General features: G+C 38.7%; 1 protein-coding gene across 10 annotated transcripts in view; it reads right to left on the reverse strand.

Moving 5' to 3' along the window:
- Positions 1-23,456, reverse strand: part of EYA1 (EYA transcriptional coactivator and phosphatase 1) — a 170,646-nt gene that overhangs the window by 32,385 nt on the left and 114,805 nt on the right. For 8 of the 10 annotated variants that reach the window (XM_021688169.1, XM_021688168.2, XM_021688170.1 and 5 more), the window contains one exon: positions 17,057-17,146. The exons of the other annotated variants lie outside the window; for them this stretch is intronic. In XM_021688169.1, coding sequence (XP_021543844.1) covers positions 17,057-17,146 — 90 coding nt within the window. The remainder of the gene's footprint in view (positions 1-17,056; positions 17,147-23,456) is intronic. 10 annotated transcript variants of the gene reach the window in all.

Here is a 23,456-nt window from a genome sequence, read left to right on the forward strand (position 1 = left end):
GAATAGCATCCTTAGTTAATAAATTGATAAAAATTCTTCAAGCCAATTTCTTCTGTTACTCCTGACTCTGGAGAGAAAAGTATGCAGAACCAGATACAGGCACTAAAAAAAAAAAAAGGGTTCTGTGAGCTACTGGAAGGTTCCATGTCACCTTTCATGTCAGCCCCTCACGGGGAAGTGAGGACCTCTGAAAGGGCACTTTCTTCATCAAAAAATGCTCTCTTCTCTTCTAAGTATTATCATCTGAAATCCGCCCCCCGAAATCATTCCCTTTGCTTCTTCTTTTATATGACAAAGACTTCAGATAAGAGTAAATTATTTAAGCTCTATTACTTTGGTGTGAACTATTCTATCATAGATTTCCTCCAGCATGGGGAGCTCTGGTGTGCCCCAAACCACTGGGTGTCAATGGGGGTTGGGGAGAAGGAGTGGGTGCCTGAAAGGAAAACTAGGGAAAAATTTCCTCCTTACTCATATTCTCACTTCCTAGCAAACCACCCCTTTTCCCATGAATATTTAAAGTGACAAATAATCATGATTTGATTGTTAATTATAAATTTGGTTGTTTATATTATTTAGGAAAATACTATATTATATACCACTAATAGAGCATTTATGTTACGTATGTTATATATTAACTGTGGAACGATCTCTAGAAAATACATAGGACACACATTCTGTATTCTTTTATTCAGCTTGTCATGCACTCAACTAATAATGACTGACTGCCTGTTTATATACCAGGCACCAAGCACACGAAAATCAGATACAGATATCACAGGAAGGCTTGATAAATCTGACAGGGTTAGAGAGGGTACAGGTGAGCGTCACTACAATTTTCTCTCAGGGAAGGAACCAGAATTCTTTTAAAGCTATGAGAGTGCAAAATGGAATTCATCCTGCTGCTAGTCCATCTCCTTTCAACCTTCACCTTCAGATACATTTTTCCCAAAGTAGGTTTTGCTCTACCCGAAAATATAATTTCCAACATGGAGTATAAGCTTCTTGGAAACAGGCAAATACATTTCACTTCCTTTTCTGCCTCTGCCTTTTAACCAGACAGTGATCAAGAGGTACTTTGGAAAAACGAAACCGGAACCAATATATTCTGAGGCAGCTGGGCATCCGAGGGCCTCTATGATGAGCCTTCACCTTGCCTATCCAATACCATGTCTGTCTGTGTACCCCTCACATCCCATTGTGCCCTTGTGTGCATCTGCCAGGCCAGTCCCAATGAGCCTGGCCTCCTCCACTCCCCTTCACCAGACGATCTTTGGTGTTTATTGGTTGCTGGCATGCCTTCCCTCTCCTTTCGCTCCTGGTCAAGACAATTCCTCTGTTAAACTTTTAGTTGCCTTTTGTTTTTTTCCCCAACCCCTGATGTATGCTCTGTAACCCACCGAATAACAGTAGTAACAACTATTGAGAGCCTACTATGTGTTAGGCACAGTACGACATGTGATTTCCAATCCTCCCCAAAACTCTACATTTGCTGGACAAGGGAATGAAGACTTAAACAGATCAGGATCCCACCAGATAATAAACTCTTGGAAGGAAGAGAGAACTTCTCATGGGTCTTTTTCTCGCTGTTTATTTTCTAAACAGGACCCTACCTCTGTCTATTTCCTCTTGATGCAGACCAAGCACACAGATGGTACGGAATGAAACACTTCCGATCATCTGACAGAATTTAGTTATGATGGAATTGAGGACCCAACTAGAAGGTAAGTGAGAATGTTGCTGCCTTATGTCACAGAAGTGTTAGAAAGCAGTTTTATGAAGAGATTTATTCTGTCTGATCATAATACATACTCACGTAGAAAATACATGGAAACCAAAAAAGCATATAAAAGACACTTTAATCCCATCCTTCAGAAGTAACCACTGTTAAATCTGTTCTTCCTGCCCTCCTTCTACTGACTCAACTGTCCAAAGTTCCTCAGTCTTCACAAGGCTTACAGTGTCAGAGGGGGAGACGCACCCAAAAAGCAGGTCAAACCAGATAAATGTTTTGTGGCTACTTTCCCCTCCACTCAGCAACATGTAATAAAGATCTTTTTATATTAATCATCTGTATTATCTTTTAAATTGTTCTAATATTCCATGTTGTGCATGTTTCATATTTCTTTTAACCAAGCAATGGCTGATCATTTCCCAATATTTGTTTTGGACTATCAACGTTAGTAGGGCAACAAACTGTCAGATCTCCTTATAATTCTATTTTGAGCATCTAAAGTCATGTTCGGTGCATAGCATAGTCGTTGCTTAATGACTGTTTAAGCAAGCGGTCCACTGTGAAGAACTTGCTTTGACAGGTTTATGACATTCATTTATCTCCTTAGGCAATATTATTATCTTCCTCAATCGATAATTTTATCACTCAGAGCCTTGTTCACGATATACCTTCTGCTTAGAACACTCTTCTCCAGAGCCCACCCCATGCAGTTCTGTGGATTGCTGTTAATCCTTCGAAGGTAGTTTGCGTGTCAACCTCACCTTTCCGAGTACCCATGCTCCACACCACTCTTACTCTGCGCTTCCACGATGCTAAGCTCCCTGAGAATGGGACTACCTTCATCTTGTTTGCCATTATCACTAAAAATAGTTCTACAAAATCCATTCGGTTCTTGCCTCAACTTAAGTATAAAGTCTTACATATTCTCTTGGATTTGGGGAGAGCCCTTCTTCTCAGTCTCTGTAAGGCCTTGGGCCAATGAGGAGTGACTTCTGCTTAAGACCATTTTAATAGGTATGTGATCATAAGTGGAATGAAATATTCATTTTTGCCTTTAAGTGATTTTTGTTACATTTTAAAACAAGTAAATGTCATAATTCCTACTTTAAAAAGAGAAAATATTTGTATTTCACCGTAACTCCACATGTTCCTACTCTGTACCTGCAAAACACTACCTTTCAACGGTTAATCTTCCAAGCTACTGATTTTTTGCTCGACAGATCTAATTTATCTCCTAGTCCAGTAGGGTGGCAATATGTGTTTAAGACAAACAATTCCCACCAATTGAAGAGATATCTTGGACATAAGAGCTCCCTTTAACTTTCTGACAGAATGCCAAGACCAGGAGATAATTCTTACTCAATTATTTTTGAGGAGGCGAACAAATTTGCAAAATAATGTGGATGAAAACAGCATCCTCTCCCCTGACCCGACCCTCCACCTGCCCCACAAAGGAGTAGCACACAATTAGCAGCGAGAAGAATCCAGGATTTAGAAAGCGTTTCCTTAGAAATGCTGTTCGCATAGAGGCTCTATTGTAACTGCCCTGAAACAGGAGAAGTCTCCAGGGACTGCAACTTAGACACATTTGGGGGAAGTTGAAGTTACAGGCTTTCTCCTGCACTAGTCAATCTGAAAGAAAAAAAAAAATTCCTTTCGGTACTAAGCAAACTTCCTATGAAGCTAACTGAGTAAAATCTGACTTTACAAAATAGTGACTCTCTCCCAGACTGAAGATTAGCGAGCACCTGTCAAAATCAAGAATCTAAAGGAAAAGCCTGTCATATGTGACACCAACAGGTCAGTTTCACAGGATTTTTTAAATAAACTGACAGCCATCCAGCCAGCTCTGTGAGAGGTGAAGCGGCATTTCTACTCAAGGAAGGATGGTACTCTTATTTGTGGATGGTACTCCCCCAAGGGGCTCGGGATCCTGTTATCTCCTCACTGCCCTGCACGCCTTCGCCAGCTCTGAGGCTTGTCAGGTTGACCATGTGAAGGTCAGAAGTCGGAAGCAAGGACTGAACTCCAGTCCCTCCATCCCTGAAGGGTTCCCTCATTCCTCAGACCATGCCACCTCCCCGCAGCTTCATCTTCAGAATAAAGAGACTGTGGCAAAACCAGGAAGAGACGGTTGGTTTCAAGGGCAGCTTAACCATCAGGGTGCTAGATGGACCACTCTTGCCTTACATGAGTCGTTCATTCCATTTTCCGAATCAGGAATCTTCAACATATGCTTGGATTCTGAGTTTCCGAACAAAAACTTCACAGAGGGACCCCTGCTCTGAAAGAACTTTTCTCTTTTATCCAGTGCATTCCTTCCTGGGAAATCTTAACCACTTTCGAGGGTTAGACCCTCGTGCTCTGCGTGCTCAGACCCGCACGCAGCCCACGTGCTGGATTCCACCTGTCTGTCCAACACACACTTCAAGTCCAATACCTCAAAACCGAATTTGCCACCTTCCTTCCCAAGCCAGCTAACCGTCCTGGGGTTTTAAATCTCTACCTGATTACTCAAGCCAGAAAGTAAGATTCTTGCTTCCCTACTCCTTATGTTGAATATATTCCCCAATCTTTCCAAACCAGTTTCTGAGCTTTCACATCTGGCCCTGTACTCTCTGTTCTTGCAGGGAAACCCTGGTGATTTCTCAGCGAGATTATCGACACCTTTGACTTCATGATGCAATGCACGTCTACAGTCATGCTAAACATCCTTTACTGATTACCGTTGGCATTCCATGTGAACTCCAGCTTCCTCAGCAGAGTGTACAGAGCCTTCCATGACCTGGCTCCAGTCTCCCTTTCTATCCTCTGACCTCACAACCACGGCACGTGCTCTGTGCTTCATATCTACTCAGCCGGGTCCCTAAATGCCATGCGCTCTCATGTCAAAGATCCCTTCCTTGGGAAGCCATTTCTCTGACACTCACAGCCTTGCCACCACCTCTCCCTCAACCTGACTGAGCCACCCTGCCTTTGGACTCTAACTAATGTCCTTATGTGTCCCCATCACTGGAGGATCATTCTGTGATATAATGGTGCTTTTGCTTTTCCGTCTCCACGGAGCATCTGGGCGCCTTGAGGGCAGTGAATAGATTCTCTGTATTTTTCTCTGTAATACAGGGGCTGCAAAAATAGTATTTCTGTCTATTCAACAGCAGGGATGTAAAAGCACACGGCTGTCCACCTGCTGATTGCCTGCCTCTCTATTTATCTACCTACCCACTGATCGTCCACCTTTCTCAGAACAGATTTTGGGTTGTTTGAGTATAGCTACTGTTTGGAAGACATGGCGAGAAACAAAGCTTTCAAAGAATACACTAGAGAAAATGCCATTATAGGGCATTTCCTGCTCTATGATGTCAGTGTGTGACAGCACCAAGATGCTACTTCCTCCTCTGTGTTGCTAAAGAGCAAGAGTCAGCTTATGAGACACAGCGAGAGAGGTTTAGTGCAATGACAGCCGCGGCAGGAAACCCTTACTTCGACCCCAGCTTTCCCAAAGCGGCTCTGGGCAAAAACCACTTCACTTCAATTTCCCACATGGATAAGCAAGCTGGAGATAGGGAGATGGAGTTCACAATGCTGAGGGAGAATCAAAGTCAATGCTTTTTGACGGACGGGAGGAGTTTCCCTAAAGCCTGCTGCCTTCCAGTCTTCTCTACTTGACCGCCAGCAGTCTGAGCCCAACAGCGCAGCCCCACTGCTGTGTGGGGCTGCCCCCTGGGAGGGGCTGCTCTGCGGGACGATGAGACTCTGCACACAGCAAGGCTCTGCTCCACGCTGCGGACTACCAGCAAGTTCCATGAGCCATCCTTCAAACACGGGGCCGGAATTGGACAAGGAAAGGAAAACTTATCAGCACAAGCAAAGAAACACGTGTCTTCTTGACACGAAGCCAGCATCCTCATTTTCTAGGAAGGAGCAGCACAGCATGATGGAAGCCAGATACGGTAGCTATTTAGCTGCTAACAGTGAATCTCCTGTCATGGAACTGGAGGTGGGAGGGGGTTGCGGATGAGGAAAGAGCAGGGGAAGTGCCATGTGATGTGCCTGGAACCAGTTGCATTTGCAAATTAAACACTGGCAGATGTTGTTGCTTCTGGTGGGATTACTGTTGGAGTTCTACATGGGAATTTTGGAAGCAATCCAGCTACTATCTCATTCCCTAACCCTTCCTTAAGTCACCCCTCTTCTTCCTCCATAGCCCTGCTGTCTAGGGTTCTCGACATGTAGAAGATACCCATAAGCAATAATAGCAGCTTAGACTTCGTCAGCACTTCCTATGGGCCAGGGTTATTTTTATGCACTTAGAAATACAGAATTACTGAATCTTCACATAGACCCTATGAGCCACATACTATCATTATCCAATTTTATAGACAGGAAATTGAGGCACAGAGGGGTTCCTCCGTGAATGAGTGAATTCATGAGTTCAACTGCTGGTACTTCTAGCACTGTAAGATAACCAACCACATAAATATAGGGCTTTGAGTCAAGTTGGAATAGTTGAGTCATTGATTACAATTCAATCATTTGCTAATTACAAGAAATATTAACTATAGAAAATAAAAAATAAAACTTATTGTGTAATTAGTAGTATTAACCACTGCTCAGAAATAAGCCTTTTTTATTATAGAAATTATTTCTTGTAACATTTTTAATGTAGAAAATCTTTTATCTTTCTTTTGACATAAATACCCTTTTTGTTAAACCTTAAACTAGAACCACACTGTATGTGATTTTATATCATACCTCTTCCATGTATACTGTATTTTGGCATTAGAATTTTGAAAATAGGATTTTAAGAAAAGGATATCAAAATGTAACATCTTGGGCAATCTCAATTGATTTTAAGGCTGTGATTAATTATTTACTTGTAAAAAGGTAACTTTTGTAAATTATAAAAGCAGGGGTGCTGGGGTGCCTGGGTGGCTCAGTTGGTTAGGTCTCTGACTCTTGATTTCAGCTCAGGTCATGACCTCAGGGTCGTGAGATTGAGTCTCTCTCCCTCTCCCTGCCCCCCCTCCCCACGCCCCCTGCCCATGTACTCACATACATGCTCTCTTTCTCAAATAAATATAAAAGCAGGAATGCTCATTATAGACTATCAATTTGAAAATTTTTTGAAAAAATTTAAGAAACATGTGAGAGCCTTCTATGTACCAAATCCTGTGTTAGGAGCTTAAGATTCAAGTGGCCAAACCATTGTCTCTGCCCTTAAGGGACTGTCTAGTGGGGAAGAGAGAACAGTAGACAGAAAATCGTAATAATAGAGTGGTAAGTATTGATACAGTGAAAACAGCCTCCTCTTTCCACTGCCAAACTCCAGCTGCCTGCTGGCATCTGGACCTGCCAATTCTCCCTTTCTTCTTATCTTGTGTTCCAGATGCCATCCGACTTCTCTTCTGCCCAAGGACTTCACTCTTGCAGTTCTCTCTCCTTGCCATACCATGTATCTTTTCCTTTCTACTGAATCATTCCCACTGACATCCAACATGCTTAAGTGTCTTCCCCTGAAAAATTACACAACCTCCCTTGATCTTCTGATCCCCTCCACACACCACCCCATCTCTTTGCATTCTATCCCTGTGAAACTCTCAATCCTTCCTGTCTTCACTTTGTCAACCCTCACGTTCTCTTCAAACCACTCTAACTGGGCTTGTCTTCCTGCTTTGTTGAAATGGTGCTTATCAGCCTGATTAACCACCAAGATTCTTGCCAAATCCAACAGTCACTGCTCTGTCCTCATTTTACTCAGTGCTGGTGGCCACTGACACAGCACACCATTCCCTTGTTCCTGAAATCCTATTCTCTAAATTTCTGTGGTACCCCATACTTTTCCACCTACTTCACTGTCTATTCCTTAACACTCTCTCGAAAGTTCTTCTTTCTTGGTCCTATTTCTGATTGTTAGAGTGTCTACTACTCAATCTTAGGCCCTCTTCTCAACTGGCACTCTTTCCCATATAAGATGCCTTTATGACTTCTAAAACTATACCTCCAAATTTGCTTTTCTCCTCTGAGATCCAAACCTATATATATATATATATATATATAATCTCTTGACTTGGATGTTGAATACATATTTCAAACTTAATATGCTCAATCCAGATACTTGAGTACAACTTCTTCCACACCCTCATCACCCCAAACCCACTCTTGCGCATCTCAGATAATCCACCCCCCATCTAGTTGCTCAGGTCAAAACCTAGCGGCCATCCTTGATTCAGCTTCCTTCTTCTCCCATCTCTTGACCCCTTCAGCAAATCCTGCCAGTGTTTCCACCAAATTATACTGTAAATCCTACAACTTCTCACCATATCCAGAACTGCTACACTCTCAGCCCAAAGCTCCCTGGCTGGCTCAACAGTCTCCTAATTGGTCTCATTGGTTTCAGTCTTGCCTATTCCTCATATGCTAATCAGACTGTTCTTTTAAGAATATAAACACGAATCTATCATGGCTATGCTTAAAACTCTCTAATGGCTTCCTACTGCAATTAGAAAAACAATCCAACTTCTTCACCACAGTCTATGAGGTCCTTCAAGAACTGGACTTTATCACTGTCTCCCCATTCACTCTGTTGTAGCCACACTGATTTTGTTTATTTCTTGAAGGAGTGAAAAACACTTCCACCTCAGGGCCTTTGCACTTGTTATTTCCTTTCCAGAATGTTTTTCTGTAGTTGCAGCTGCTTCCCTCCCAACTTCCAGGTTTCTTTACAAATGTCCTCTCCTCAGGGATACCACTTCCTGAACATCTCAGCTAAAAATGCCCCACTTTAGCTCATCCACCCTTATCCAATTACTGTTTTTCTTTATAGCATTTATTCCTACATGAAGTTATTTTATTTACATAGTTTTCAGCTCCTTCTTCCCCTCCAGAGCGCTGATTCCATGAGAATAAACTGAACTCAATCATCACTGTATTCTCAGCATCTAGAACTGTGCCTGACACTTAACGGTTGCTCGATAAATATGTATTAACTATTGAATAAAGGACAGAAGCAACAAGATATAAAGAGATGGCAAAATGCTATGAGCATTTCAGTTTTGGAGCATCACAGAGAAATGGCATTTTTAACCCCATCATTCAGACTGGCAACTTTTAATATATTTACCTCTAGTTATTTTTTAATGTCATATACATTAAAACAGGATCATATAGTATGATTTATTTTGCAGACTCATTTTTAAATTTGAAGTTATATCATGGTAGCTTTTAAAAATATATTTCCCTTCAGTATTTCTAATATGCCAAAATTTTTAAAATAAAATTAATAAACTTTTATTTTTTAGAGAAGTAATAGAGCCACAAAAAATTGAACAGAAAGTAGAGATTTTCCATATGCACCCTGTCTGCATGCATGCATAACTTCCCCTACTATGGACATCTTACATCAGAGTGTTACATCTGTAATAATCAATATACACTGACACATCATCATCACCCACAGTCCCTAGTTTATGTTAGAGCTTACACTTGGTGTGGTACATTCTATGGGTTTTGACAAATGTATAATGTTGTATATCCACCCTTGTAGTATCACACAGAATAGTTTCACGACCTAAAAAATCCTCTGAGCTCCACCTACTCATCCCTTCCTCCCTCCAACCCATGGCAACCAACTGATCTTTTTACTGTCTCCATAGTTTTGCCTCTTCTAGAATGTCATGTAGTTGGAATCATACAGTATGTAACCTTTTCAGATAATAATGCTGTACATTTTAACATTAAGGTTACACTGTATTATAGAGCCTATTTTTTAAACTTGAAATGGACCATGAATATTTTCTCTATATTTAATGTAGTCTTAAAACAATTTTCAATGAAGAGGTACTATAATTTATTTCATTATTAATCTATTTTGGGATATTTAAAACATTTCTATATTTCAGAGGTAGAAAAAACCACCATGGGGAGATACAGTCTGGGCTGAGTGGACTTCTAGAAAGCACCAGTCCTGTGTTAGAATCTGTCACTCAGTAGCTATGGGACCTTAGACAAGTTTTGGTTTAACCCCCCAAGCTTCACTAAGCTCCTCCATCAAATGGAGATAATGATGGTGCTTCTATCAGAGAAACCTCAGGGTATTAAGTGGGAATAATGTATGCAAAGCATTTAGAACAAGTGGTCATTGAATGCTTATCACTACTGTGTCAGTTATCTGTCTGCAACTCTCCTTTCTTAGAATAGAAGCTAAAAGTAGAATTACTAGGGGGAAAAAAAATCAGCACATTAAGCTCCTGAATACATATTATCAAACTGCTTTTCTGAAAACTTGTACCACTTTATATCCTTACCAGTAATGTACACAAGTATTTATCTTACTGCACTGCAGACCATTTTATTGATTTAAAATCTTTGCTGATAACATTTCTGATTACCAAAAGTGAACCCTAACATTTTTCCTTTTTGTGTGTGGACAATTTGAATGTTTTTCTCTTGCGAATAATCTGTTCAATGTTCTTTGCTCATTTCTTCTATTGAGCTATTTCTTTCTTATGTTTATCTTAATGAGTTGACATATTAATTCCTTATTTTATTAATTAAAAAGTTTATCTTTTATCTATGGCTTTCAAAAATAGTATTTGTTTTCTACCCTGATTATAAAAGAAATAAGTATATTTTATAGAATATTTGGAATATACAGAGAAGCACAAGCAAGAATAATAAACCCCCAAGTTCCAGATAAAATCAATGTTAAAATTCTAGGCTGTATCTTTCCATATATTTTTTGTTCTTCCATTTATTTTGTATTCAATATATATCTACTGAGTCCTTCTATTGGGCCAGATCCTCTGCTAGAAAAATAGCAGTTGAATATATTATACATTGGACATATAATTTTTTTAACAGAGTTGACAGCAAACTATGTGTGTATCTCTTCCTCAAAACAGTGCTTTTTAAAAATGAACATTTTACTGAAAAAATATTTATTACAGCTCGATGAATTTTCACCAATGGAATACTCATGTAACCAGCAACAAGGTCAAGAAACAAAACATTATCAGAATTTCATAATTCAGAAATGTTTATTATTATAAATACTTGCCTTTATCTCTGATCAAAGTACAAAGTCTAGATGTAAAATGCGTGCAGTTTTTTTTAGGCTCTTGAGGCTTATCACCAAACAGCTACCCAAAAAATTTACTTCCTCTAAGCAATGTGAAATCTCTTTTTGATCTACCTATACTTTCTCTTTTATTCTTTTACATTTTAACTCTTTAATCGACTTATTTCTGCATACAAGTTGAATAATCCATTCCTTCACTATTAATTTGCTTGGATTAATTTAAAACATACAGAAGTTTTCTAGAAGTTGGGGCTGCGCCAGAGTGATCTTTTCTCCCCATACTTAGTCCAATGCCAATGTAGGCCAACACAAATCTTCATATCATTGTAGAATTATGAAATATTTAATATTTGGTTGAGCTGGATGCTATTATTTTTTGTCAAAAACTTCTAGGTATCTTTGCCTATTTATCCTCTCAAATGGACTTTAGGGACAATTTTACAAAATTGTTAGAACATGTTACAAAAAAAGAAAAGGAAAGGAAGACATCTTTTATTCCAATCTTTCTTTAGATCTCTCAGTAAGATGTCAAAGTTTTATTCATATATTTCTCGCAAGAACTTCTTGCATAGGTTACTCTTTATTTTTCCTTTTCTTGAATTTTTTGTTTTGGTGTTACTGTTACTGCTGCTACTTTAAAATTATAATTAAAATTTTTGCATGTCTGGCTATAATAGAAGAAAGTTACTGATTTTTTAATTTAATTCTATAATCCTTCACTTTTTTGAGGTGTATTATAAATTCTAAGACTATTCCAGTAGATTAACTTGTTTTCTATGTATATCAAATTTTCTGCAAAAAAACAATCATTTCCATCTCTTTCATTTCATTATAGCTCATGTCTTATTGTGCCTCAAATTCCTAGAATAATGCTGAATAATAGTGCTGACAGCATTTTTATTTTTTTTCCTTTTGTAATGACAATGTGCCTCTTTCATTTACCGCTAAGTACAATGTTGGCTGTCAGTGTAAGGTAAGTATCTTTTATTATGTTAAACAGCTATATATACTTTGACTCCTAACTTTCAAATAAACTCAGAATTAAAGAAGCCGTTGACTATACTTTTGTATTTCTATTTCTTATTTCAGATAAAAGATGACAGAATCTTGTAAGAAAAGATGAAATAGGAAGAACACTTAAAATTACTCATTAGTAATAATAATAAAATATGGACATACTTTTCAGCCACCAATTACAACATCATTAAATTCAGTATTCATTTATTATGTCTAGTAATCAGTCGTTACTTGAAAACTGTAGTTTGCCCTCTACACTGAGAGTTCTGCTATTACTCTTGTCAACTCAGGAAATGGAGAAGGCCAAACAACTTACCTTAAAACATAGGAAGGCAAAGTCAACTCTATTGTCTTCCACGGGGAAGGAAATAGAAATTGCTATTCTATTCTAATATAACAGATAAGAATTCAGTCTAATTCATTTAATAGTCAAAATGTAGAAGGCAATATTTTGGGTGTTATGAAGGATGCTCCTGGGAGTTTAAAAAATGTGATCCTCTATGTTTGCTAAATTTATAAGGAGAAAATGAGTATACAAAAGCCTATGTACAGAGCTGAAAACAACAAGTGGCATATTTGCGTATGTGTATATGTGTATGGGTACATTTATGTTTGGAATATACTGATGTGTGCACACATTTTCATATAGCGGCTCCTGGCTTGGGGAAGGGACTGAAAACAGAAAACAGCTCAAGCTCTTCGTGAACTGTCCTCTCTCTGCAAGCATCCACAAAACCCTTGCAGCAGAGAACCAGAGTTTCCGGCACCCACCACAAAAGCTGGACTGTGGGCCTGAGAGTTCCTTCCTATTTATAGAGAATAAGGCACTTTCTAGGTGAATTCTATTTTTCAACTCAAATCAACTTCTAAATTAGTTTAAATCTTTACACTTTTGGAAACACAAGCATTAGATCACTACAAGAAGGCGTCACTTGAACTCAAAGCTACGGAGCATCGGCAAGGTTGATACTTTGAAGACAGATTTTTTTTTTCCTAGCTAAAAATAAATTTATAAACAATATATATTAAAATAATTAACAGATGATAACCTAAGGTTTGGAGTAACAAAATATTACTACAATTTTAAAGACTGAATTAAACCAAGGGGCAAACTAATTTTTTTGCTTTATAAGAAAATCATTATGGGGTGCCTGGGTGGCTCAGTCAGTTAAGCATCTGCCTTTGGCTCAGGTCTGATCCCAGAGTCCTGGGATCGAGTCCCCACGTCAGGCTCTCTGTTCAGCAGGGTAGTCTGCTTCTCCCTCTCCCTCTGCCCCTGTTCATGCTCTCTCTCTCTCTCAAATAAATAAATAAAATCTCAAAAAAAAAAAAGAAAAAGAAAAAGAAAAATCATTACAGCTCCCTTCCTTTAAACCATGGCATTATTTAGAGACTATTTCCAGCTCCTTTCCATGGCCTTTGACTCACCAAATGCAGACTAGCCTCTCCTGACACCAGAACCTTTTATCCCAAGCCTTTTCTTAGTGGAAAAGGTGAAAACAAGGGGATACCAAGAGCAGGTGCTTAAAAATCAGATCTGGGACAGGAATCTATTTAGCAAAGGCCCAGGAAAGGCCTGAAATATTCATGTGTCTCCTGACACCAAGGAATCATCTGGGCTGTCCCCACTATGCAACACACTAGGAGAAGGAGCATGCTCCAATGTAGCTTCACACTTAACCAGATGAATGTGGTGTGTACAACACCTGCACAGGAAGACGGAAGGGTGGGGAGTGTTCCTGCTACTTCCCAGCCCTGATTCCTGCAGTTGGGGAGTAGGGACTGGGAGCAGAGGCTCTTGAGGACCACCACGTCAACAACACCAGTTACGATGGACACCATCATGTCAGTGAAAAGATACTACTTAATGCCAAACAGAGACGGAAAATTCACCATAAGCTTGCACCTTATTTTTATTTACTTATTTCCATCTTGATGAAATATTTTCCTCAACTGTAGATAAATCTAGCAAGAGAACTGATCAGCAGCAAGTTAAACTGAAACATTTATCATACACGAAAGGCCATTCCTCACTCTGTTTGCAGGTTGCCTTTCAATAAAAATCCAACAGAAAGAACACTTTCTCCCTTGACTCGGAAAGAGTCCTACTTTACTAAAGAAACTGAGGGGGGGAAAAAAAAACACCTATAGTTCCATACTGTCATTCATAAAAAATGACTTCCATATAAGCATCATTGTATTGCACGCGGAGACCTTTTGGTAAAATGATACTCAGGACGTTAGTCAGACTTAGAAATAGGAAAGCCAGAAGTACACTATGGAACTAAAGTCTAAACCCTTCTCTGGTGGGGGAAGATATTATTTCCTTTGATAATTATGTCTCCCTGTCACTCATGTTTCTTAACATGTCAGATATTTTTAATGGTACAAAACCCCCAAACTTCTCCTTTTTATTATCTGCCCCTGGAGTGTCAACACAACTAATTTAAATTGTGATTGCTTTTATTAAAAAATGTTACTAAATGATAGGTGACAGACAAAACTTTTAGAACCAAAAATGATTAACTTTATTTTAAAAATACAATTAAGATATTTCTAAATTACTTTAAAATGATATCCTAAATTTCCTAAATAGTATCCTAATAACGGCATTAAGCATAGAATACAAGATAATACAAGAATTGTTACTGAAAGCCTCTCATGTAGTGGGTTTCATTATTCAGAATCTCTTACAAGCCAGAACTGTGAATTAACCAAATTATACAGAGGGGTGGCTGGCAAAAAGTTAACATTTTAAAAGAAAGTGAGGCCAAATGTCAACAGTTGGAGTTCAGAAATCACACTTTAAGCTAACCAATAGATCATTAATCTCCTTGAAATTACTTGTATCAGAGATCTTAAAAATCTTTAATATATTTAAATTAAATATATTAAAATATCCATGTCCCCTATCGCAGTACATTGCTTATTAGAGTGTGAAATCAAGCATTACCACACCATTTCTGCCTGATGAGATAATTTTGGTTTTCTTGGGAATATAATGCCAATATATTTATTTTTCCCAGGAAATACTTTTGCTTTTTATTTTGAAAGAAACAAATATTTGCAATGACCAGTCCCAGGTCTGTTGAATTAGAAAAATATAAAATGAAAGATTGAAATAAGTATAAGAACCAATCTACTTTTAAAATATCGGGCAAATCTAGAGCAAGTAAACAACTTTCAAAGACAGAGGTTAAATGGATATTTCATTGATACTTTTGCTGACACCTTTATATTATTCTTGAGAAAAATAACTTAAAATCAACTTTTGTAAGGTTATAAGTCTAAATAATGTTTCTACTATTGATTTTTATATTTGGCTTATTCCCTTCTCTATTTCACATAAGGAAGAGTCCTTAGGCCACAGACAGAATCAGATATTTTAACGACTGCATAGACCACCCCCTCACTTCTTCATTTTCTTTTTGTTTTAATCTGGGTTTATGGAAAAACTATATCCCTTACATCCCTAAGCTAGAACTTTCAATATGTATTTTTCATGTATTTGCCTGAGCACTATTTCACTTTCCATATATAGTTCACTGTGACTAATGTCAGTAAACAAATAAAAATCCAGCTATGTTATATCAAAACCAAGTTTGGAAGTTTTTCGGTCTATATTATCCCGAATTATTACTTTGTCTAACTTCTCACTTTTCACCACATAGTTTTGGCACTGCATAGACAAGCTTTGGCATTTGTAAGAAGGTAGAATTTAAAAGCAATAGCAAATTACTGCTAATTTCTTCTTGATGGGTGCTATTAACACCTATTAACATCAGTAAGAGTAACAAGGTTATATCCAAGACAAAATATCAGCCTAGTCTGTATCATTAGAAACAAATGGAAACTTGGGGAAAGAATTTTAACATACTAGTAAAATATGGAATTTTTTTGTGCTGTTCTCTTACGAAGTGAATCACAACCATAAATCAGAAACAGCTTTTGAAAATAAGAATGATTATTAAGCTCTTCTAAAGGCAACTCTGAACTTGTCACTCACTTGGAATATTTCTACCTTAAAAAACAGTAATGCCTTACATGTAATTTCTTTAAGAAAAGCAAACACTTTAAAATGCAAAAAAAAAAAAAATTGTATTTTACCCTAAGTGTAAAAATAAATATTTCACTAAGGAGTGGGAAAAAAATGAAGCACATTTAAATGATCTTATTGCACTGGAAGTTGCCAATTCGTCTATGAGTAGTTTCATTGCAGATGAAAAGAAATCAAAATACAGGACAGATGTTGAACAAACCGCATTTAAGTTCTGTCACACACTGGCATTTTTCAAATGATTTTGGCTCATCTATTAAATAAGGTGTGTTTTGCTTGATTTTGAAAAGGGAAACATCAGGAAATATTTAAAGGCCAATTGCTGCCAATTAACTTTGATCAGTAAGAGTTCTATTTGAATCTTTCAGATTCTTCTCCTGTCTGAAATAACATACATTTATAAAATCTACCCAAACAACAACTTGATGATTAATGCCTGTTGGCAGGCCTACCACAAGCTTGCTTAACAGCAGGATATAAATAAACAACAGTCTCTATTAAGAAGAGAATGAAGTGTAGTGATAGTCCTGTGTTCTCATGATGGAGATAGGAGAAACAATATTCGTTATTCTTAAGAATGCTGCTAATAGAGATCGCCATGTTTGACAGTGCCCATAACATAATTAATTAACCATCTTACAAAAGGTCCCCGCCGCCGAATTATAACGAGCAAATAAAATCACCAGCAGTTTGACATAAGAAATCCCGGCAACGCCAAGAGCAGAGGCCTGACTGGAATGTTATACAATTGGGCCAACCAGAAAGACAAGCAGCTGACCCAACAGGATAAAGGTCTGCCCCTGACAGTGTATGCCAGTATCAACAACTTTGTGGGATTCGGAAGGTGACCCATCTCAACAGTAACTATGGAGCTGAGCAATCTGTAGTTTCTGATAGCCACACAGTTTAATATCTAAGATTCTTGGCATCAAATTTGAATCCTTACCAAGGGTCACATGGAATCTAACCTTGAAAGGCAACAGTCAAAATAAAGCAAAATCAGAAATACAATGAAGGCAAACATACTACCATGTAAGCAATAATTAATTTATCTCATTATTCTAGTTATACATTCATGAAATAATAATATCTCATTGGTATTTTCAGACCACTCATCAATTTTCAGACATGCACCAGGAAGTGTGTATACAAAATAATCAGAACTTACTTCTAAGTCATTGAAAAACAGATGTGTGTCTGCCAAGTTGAAAATCATTTCTTCCATTCGTAGTCCAAGGGAAACTGATGTAGGTGGATCCTAAAAGAAGAATTTTTCAGGTCAAGAACATGTATACTTCAGGTTCATGGAACATAGTGTTACAATAAGGGGGACTCGGGATGGAGAATGGCTGAGAGCAAGAAACTCATCGGTAGGTTGGGGCTCCAGCAGCTTTTGGACTACATGATCCAACTCCAAGGTGCAGACTTCAGTGGCTTATTTAATAAGTGACCCAAATGTTGTTGGTACTTTGCATAATGAAGAAATAATCTGCTGCCTAAAATATTACAAAAATATAAAATCTAGGGTCACTTAGACATATAAAGTAGAGGAAATTTAGTTTCATACGTCTGTTTCAGGAGCAAGAAAGTCAGTGGCTGGAGAAGACATTGTTTATGTTATGCCACAATCCATTAAGAGTATCTAAAAGCATTGCCACAAATACAGGAAAATAGATCCAATATAGATTAATTTCAGAGGGGCAATAAATACTATTTCTATTCCAGATGATAACTATCATTATTTCTTATTTATTCAGACTGCCTGCCAATTTTGAGTATACTCATAGTAGGAAGTGATGGCCATTCTGACCACCTGGCACCATGCCCAGCTCAGGGAGCTGATCCTGACATTCATGTGACACTATCCCGTTATCAAATAGCCAGTCCCATACACAAAGGGGAATACCAGCATTCTGAAATGTACAATGGCTTCCATCCAAAACTTCAAGCCTTGGACATTAGTGACGAGCAGTCTGTCTGTCTCATCCAACCCATATCCTGAGGACATCTACTGGCACTGAGATGAACTCAGGGGCTATGGAAATATTTGCAGTTTTTATGGTGTTACTGTTTTGATAATGTATCAAATCCAGGAATCACCATGGTTTGTGGTGAAGACCCTGCATAATTAGCGAGGAAGGAAAAAATGTCTGTAAAGTATACAAAGATGTGATGTGAGTTTTTGAAGGTTTTACTGGCATTGTAACAACAATATTGGCTTTTACAACTATGACATTTTAAACATTTTTTTTCTTTTTTCTTTTAAAGATTTTATTTATTTATTTGACAGAGAGAGATACAGCGAGAGAGGGAACACAAGCAGGGGGAGGAGTGGGAGAGGGAGAAGCAGGCTTCCCGCTGAGCAGGGAGCCCGATGCGGGGCTCGATCCCAGGACCCCGGGATCATGACCTGAGCCGAAGGCAGACGCTTAACGACTGAGCCACCCAGGCGCCCCTAAACATTTTCAAAACAATAATTTCTGAATACTATTTTATTCTTACAGCAAACCTTTGGAATAAGTACAGAATCCACCTGTATCATCATTTAACTAGGGAAGTTGTAACTGGAGAAATTATGGCTTCACATGTCACCTACCTGTTGGCATACACCCTGTGTATCTACACTGTCCGGCATAAACCTTGTATGTTTTGTGTATTGTCTTCTGAGCACACTACCTTCATTCCAAAGCTCAAGACTTGTCTGTGTCCTGCCCCGAGTCTACTCTCCATGCATCTGTAATCTATCAAGCCCTTGAGTATTGACCTCAAGTACCATCTCCTCACGGACTTCGGGAAAGAGCAGGAAGCTCTGGAAGAAGAGCTCTGGATCCAGGCTTGACCTTTGCTCTCCCACTTTGCTGTCCTTACCTCCTTGATCTTCAGTTTGCTCATCTAACAAATCAGACGGCTGACAAGCACTTTGTTCTCACGTACAATTAAAAAAAAAAAAATCTCGTCTCTTAATTGGACACAATCATACCTGTTCGTACATCTTGGAGAGAGACGGAGCCTGGGATGGAGGGATGGGGGCGGAGACTGGTTCACTATCAGGGCCAATCAGCTGGCCAGGTAGGCGGAGTCAACCCGCCCCTGCACCGCCCACTCCGCGGGCACTGCCCACACCCTGCCAGCAAGCCAGTCCTCTACCTTTCAGGAGTCGCAGAGGAGGGACAGCTGAGGGTTTGGGAAAATAGGGCCGGGTGACATTGCTGGTCTCAATTCCTGTCTCTTCCGGCTGACCGACAGTGGCAAGGAGGCAGAAGACACAGTGTTGCCAAAAGTCAGGGGTTAGACTGGCAAAGGGGCAAAGCAAACACCCCAGGGTTTATAACAGGGCAGAGGGGAAAGAAAGAGAGACAAACTGAGGGTTCAAGAGCTGGATAGGGAAGGACAAATAAAAATACTTCCCTCAGATTTCCTGTTTGATGAGTCCTATTCCTTAGCATTCTTTAAATTGTCCCTGCTTGGGGCGCCTGGGTGACTCAGTCATTAAGCGTCTGCCTTCGGCTCAGGTCATGATCCCGGGGTCCTGGGATCGAGCCCCACATCGGGCTCCTGCTCAGCGGGGAGCCTGCTTCTCCCTCTCCCACCCCCCCTGTTTGTGTTCCCTCTATTGCTGTCTCTCTCTGTCAAATAAATAAATTAAAAAAAAAATTTTTTTAAATTGTCCCTGCTTAATACCACCTAAAATCCATGCAATTTTGTAGGTTGTAGAAGAATTAAAAATTGTTCACAAGTAAAGAGAAACTGTCACTGAATCTTAGTTTTATAGGAAATTGCTCACTCACTTGGATTCCAAATCAGTAAAGTGTGCTGGAAAAAGCAAATGCTCAAATATACCCTAGAGCAGAAATAACCAGTAGAAGTTCAAACAGCTGTTCCTAAAACAAAACACCTGACTAAGGTGTTTACTCCCTCTAGCTCAGGCCAATAAAAATACACTGACTTATCTCATAACCATGTCAATGAATCTTTTTATGTGGCAAGGTGGAAGAGACTCACCACATTTATTTAATTGCCAATTCTGGAATTTACGTGCCATGGTATTGTTACTTTTGAAAAAGTATGATTTCTCCTTGATAAGGTTGCTCCCTTATACCACCATCAAAAGAATTACTCCATTGTTTGTTAATATATAGCATACTTTTACTTTACTTCATAAATTACAGTAATGACTTGCTAGTCGGAATACTAATAAATTTTAAAGGCTTGCTCAGTCTTGTGGTCAAATACAACACAGATGTTGGCCTTATTTACCTTTTAATGTTTTTCTCCTTTGTTATTAGCTGTCCTTCCTTAACAGTTTTTATACCTGCTGCTCCACAGTATTGTTATGAACCACTTACTACACTGAAAGAACAGTTTGACAGTGAACTGGAATGAGAGCATTTTAGAATGGGAAGGGGCTCTAGTTGAGAACATTGTTTTCTCAAACATTTTAAAACCACAATCCATGGTCAAAAATACACTTTACATGATGATCTAGTATTCTCTCTCTCCTTCTTTCTTCCTCTCTCCCTCCCTCTTTCCCCACTCCCCTGTCTGTCTCTCCCACAAAAAGAGCTGAAATATAAATTTGTCAAAACAAGACGTTACCCACTGTGTGGAGTGCACTCTGAGAATTTTCCATTTCATGGCCCCCCAATGTATCAAGATCTATAGTTTGAAAAGAAGAGCTCTAGAGTACACCCACTTGTGATTTTAGAGACAGGGAAACAGGATTGCAGCAGTACTGTGATTTGCTCATGGTACAGGGCTGGCTGGCAGGGCGCACGGCCGCCTCACTCAAAGTGGTTTACCTAAGAGGAAACTAGCAGAAGAGCAAACAGATAACCGTGTTCATGGGTTCGCTTACACTGGAGTTCTCATTTTGAGGTGAAATTTATTTTATAAAAATCTCTTAATACTTTCAGATTTTTCAAATATGTCTGATACAAGTCAAATGTGACAAAAGCTAACATTGAACAGTTAATAAATTAGTCATAGCTTGATGGCTTATTTTGGCATATTTAAAGGAAGAAAAAACCCACAGTTTTTAGACCAAAGCTGAGACATTAAAATCACCACGTCTTTGGCTTAATCTTACTTTCTTGTGCTTTGCAATAACAAATTCCAGAGTAGCAGTTATAAAATGGTTGCTTTTATAAAACCATTTTTTTGTTATATCACTTTTGAAAAATTATTTAGAACTTTGCCTCCACTTCCAAGAAACATGTCATTTAAGTAAACCTTGTTGCCAAATGTTTCCATTTTTTTTCTGAACTTCACCGTTTGTGGCACTTGTCACTGTTGTTCAATATCTTCTTGATATTTCTCCTACCTGGTGCCTATAACATCATCAATATTTTTTGAGGTATCTTTCTAGAATCTGAGTACCCATCATCGATCCCTTAAATGATATGGGCCCCTGGGACTGTTTTATGCATTCCTCACTTTTGGGGTCTGCCTTACAGACCCCAACATACTCATGGCTTCAACCATCACCCCACTCCCTTCTATTAAATCTTAGATCTCAACTGTAGGCCCACATATCAATTACGTGGGGGTCATTTCTACCTGGATGTCCCATACAGCATCTGAAACTCAATGTGCTGCAAGTTGGATTCATCATAGTTCCTCTTGAAACCTACTGTTTTCCTTCTTTAGGAGAATGGCAACCTACCAGCCCCAAACCTTGGCATGATTTTAAAGAGCCTGTCTTTACCCCACATCAAATCAATCATGACATCTTGCCACTTGGATCTGGAATTTATGCCTTCCTTATATTCACTACCTACCCCCCCCACCCCCCGCCCCCAGCCATTGCCTCCTCTGTGGATATCTGTGATAGTCTTCTTTCCTGGGCTCTATGCCCAGGCTCTCACTATGACAATGTCACTCTCCCATCTCTTTTAGAAAGCATCCAAACACTTCAACAAGTACTAAAGGCCCATAAGTGTCTGACTCTTGCCTACCTCACTAACATGTGAGCAATTCATAGTTTTTCAAACTGTTTTTTTTTATATTGAAATCTTTTCTTCAAAAGATGACTAGGCAGAGGCCTTATATGAAAGACGGGGGTCTTTCAGATGTCCATTGACAGATGAATGGATAAAGATGTGGTATATGTATATACACATACACACACACATACACACACACACAGTGGAGTATTACTCAGCCATCAAAAAGAATGAAATCTTGCCATTTGCAATGATGTGGATGGAGCTACAGTGTATTATGCTAAGTGAAATAAGTCAGTCAGAGAAAGACAAATACCATATGATTTCACTCATATGTGGAATTTAAGAAACAAAACATGAACATAGGGGAAGGGAAGGAAAAATAAGAGGAAAACAGAGAGGGAGGCAAACCTAAGAGATTCTTAACTACAGGAACAAACTGAGGGTTGCTAGAGGGGGCTGTGTGGGGGGACAGTGTAATTGGGTGATGGGCATTAAGGAGGGCACTGGAAGTAATGAGCACTGGGTATTATTTGCAACTGATGAATCACTAAATTCTACCCTTGACACTAATAATACACTATGTTAATTAAATTGAATTGAAATTAAAGAAATAAAAGGAGGAGCTCTGATAGACATTCCCACCAAGGCCCTTAAAAAAAAATTAGGGCAAACAATCAGTCTCCGTTGGTTACCCACGTTAGTATGGTGAGGTCATCACCCCTTCATCAGTTAAGAGTCTCATCCCTGACTTTTCCCAGCCTGGCTCCACTGGGTACCATAGTTGCATGTGCTCTTGTCTAAGGAGGGCAGAGCCATATCCCTACATCCTTATCTCTATATCCTTGGGACCTAGCACAATATGCCTGGCACAGAGCTTTCCCAAAGTTGGGGGGAATAATAAATGAATGAAAAGCAATAAATAGAGTATTTAAAATAATTCCAATGAAAAAAATTAAATTTGATCTTTAGTTAATTGTTAGCATTCAGTATTGGTTAAAAAAAATTCCTAGATACCTAGCTTAGGAAAAGAAAAACAAAAATCCAGACATTTGAGTCCTAAAATGATTCTATCTAAATAATATAGTATTAAACGTATTAGGAATGCCTGATTAATTGGTACCTGATGAAAGAGCAGCCCATTCTTAAAACAGCTGCTTATAAACCCTTACTTATCTACTTACTTATGTGGTAGATAAGATTAGCATAAGATCAGCATGCAATTATTTATTTTTTAAATTCAGTAGTGGTATGCACTACAACATTCTGCAAAATATATTTTTATGTGTTCTGCAATTCAGTTCCCTAGTAAAAATTGCATAGTACAGTGAAGAGGCTCAAAAAGAGAAAATACAGTCAGATACTTTATCTTTTTTCTTGGTTTACCAAGAAACAGTGTCAATTTATTATAGCTCTTATGCCCAGGACATCCTATGAGTGGAGACCTTCTTCTCAAGCTGTTCCTTACCAAAGCAAAACAAACAGCATCCAACACCTCACATACACACAGAGAACTGAAATTTAACTCTGCTCCTAAATTATTTTGATAGGATATTAAATTGCAAATGTATGCTTAAAGTCATGGAAATAAAGTGAAGGAACTTGTTGCAATGTAAGGCTACCCCC

Source organism: Neomonachus schauinslandi, chromosome 4 (assembly GCF_002201575.2).
Source record: "Neomonachus schauinslandi chromosome 4, ASM220157v2, whole genome shotgun sequence".
NCBI lineage: Eukaryota > Metazoa > Chordata > Mammalia > Carnivora > Phocidae > Neomonachus > Neomonachus schauinslandi.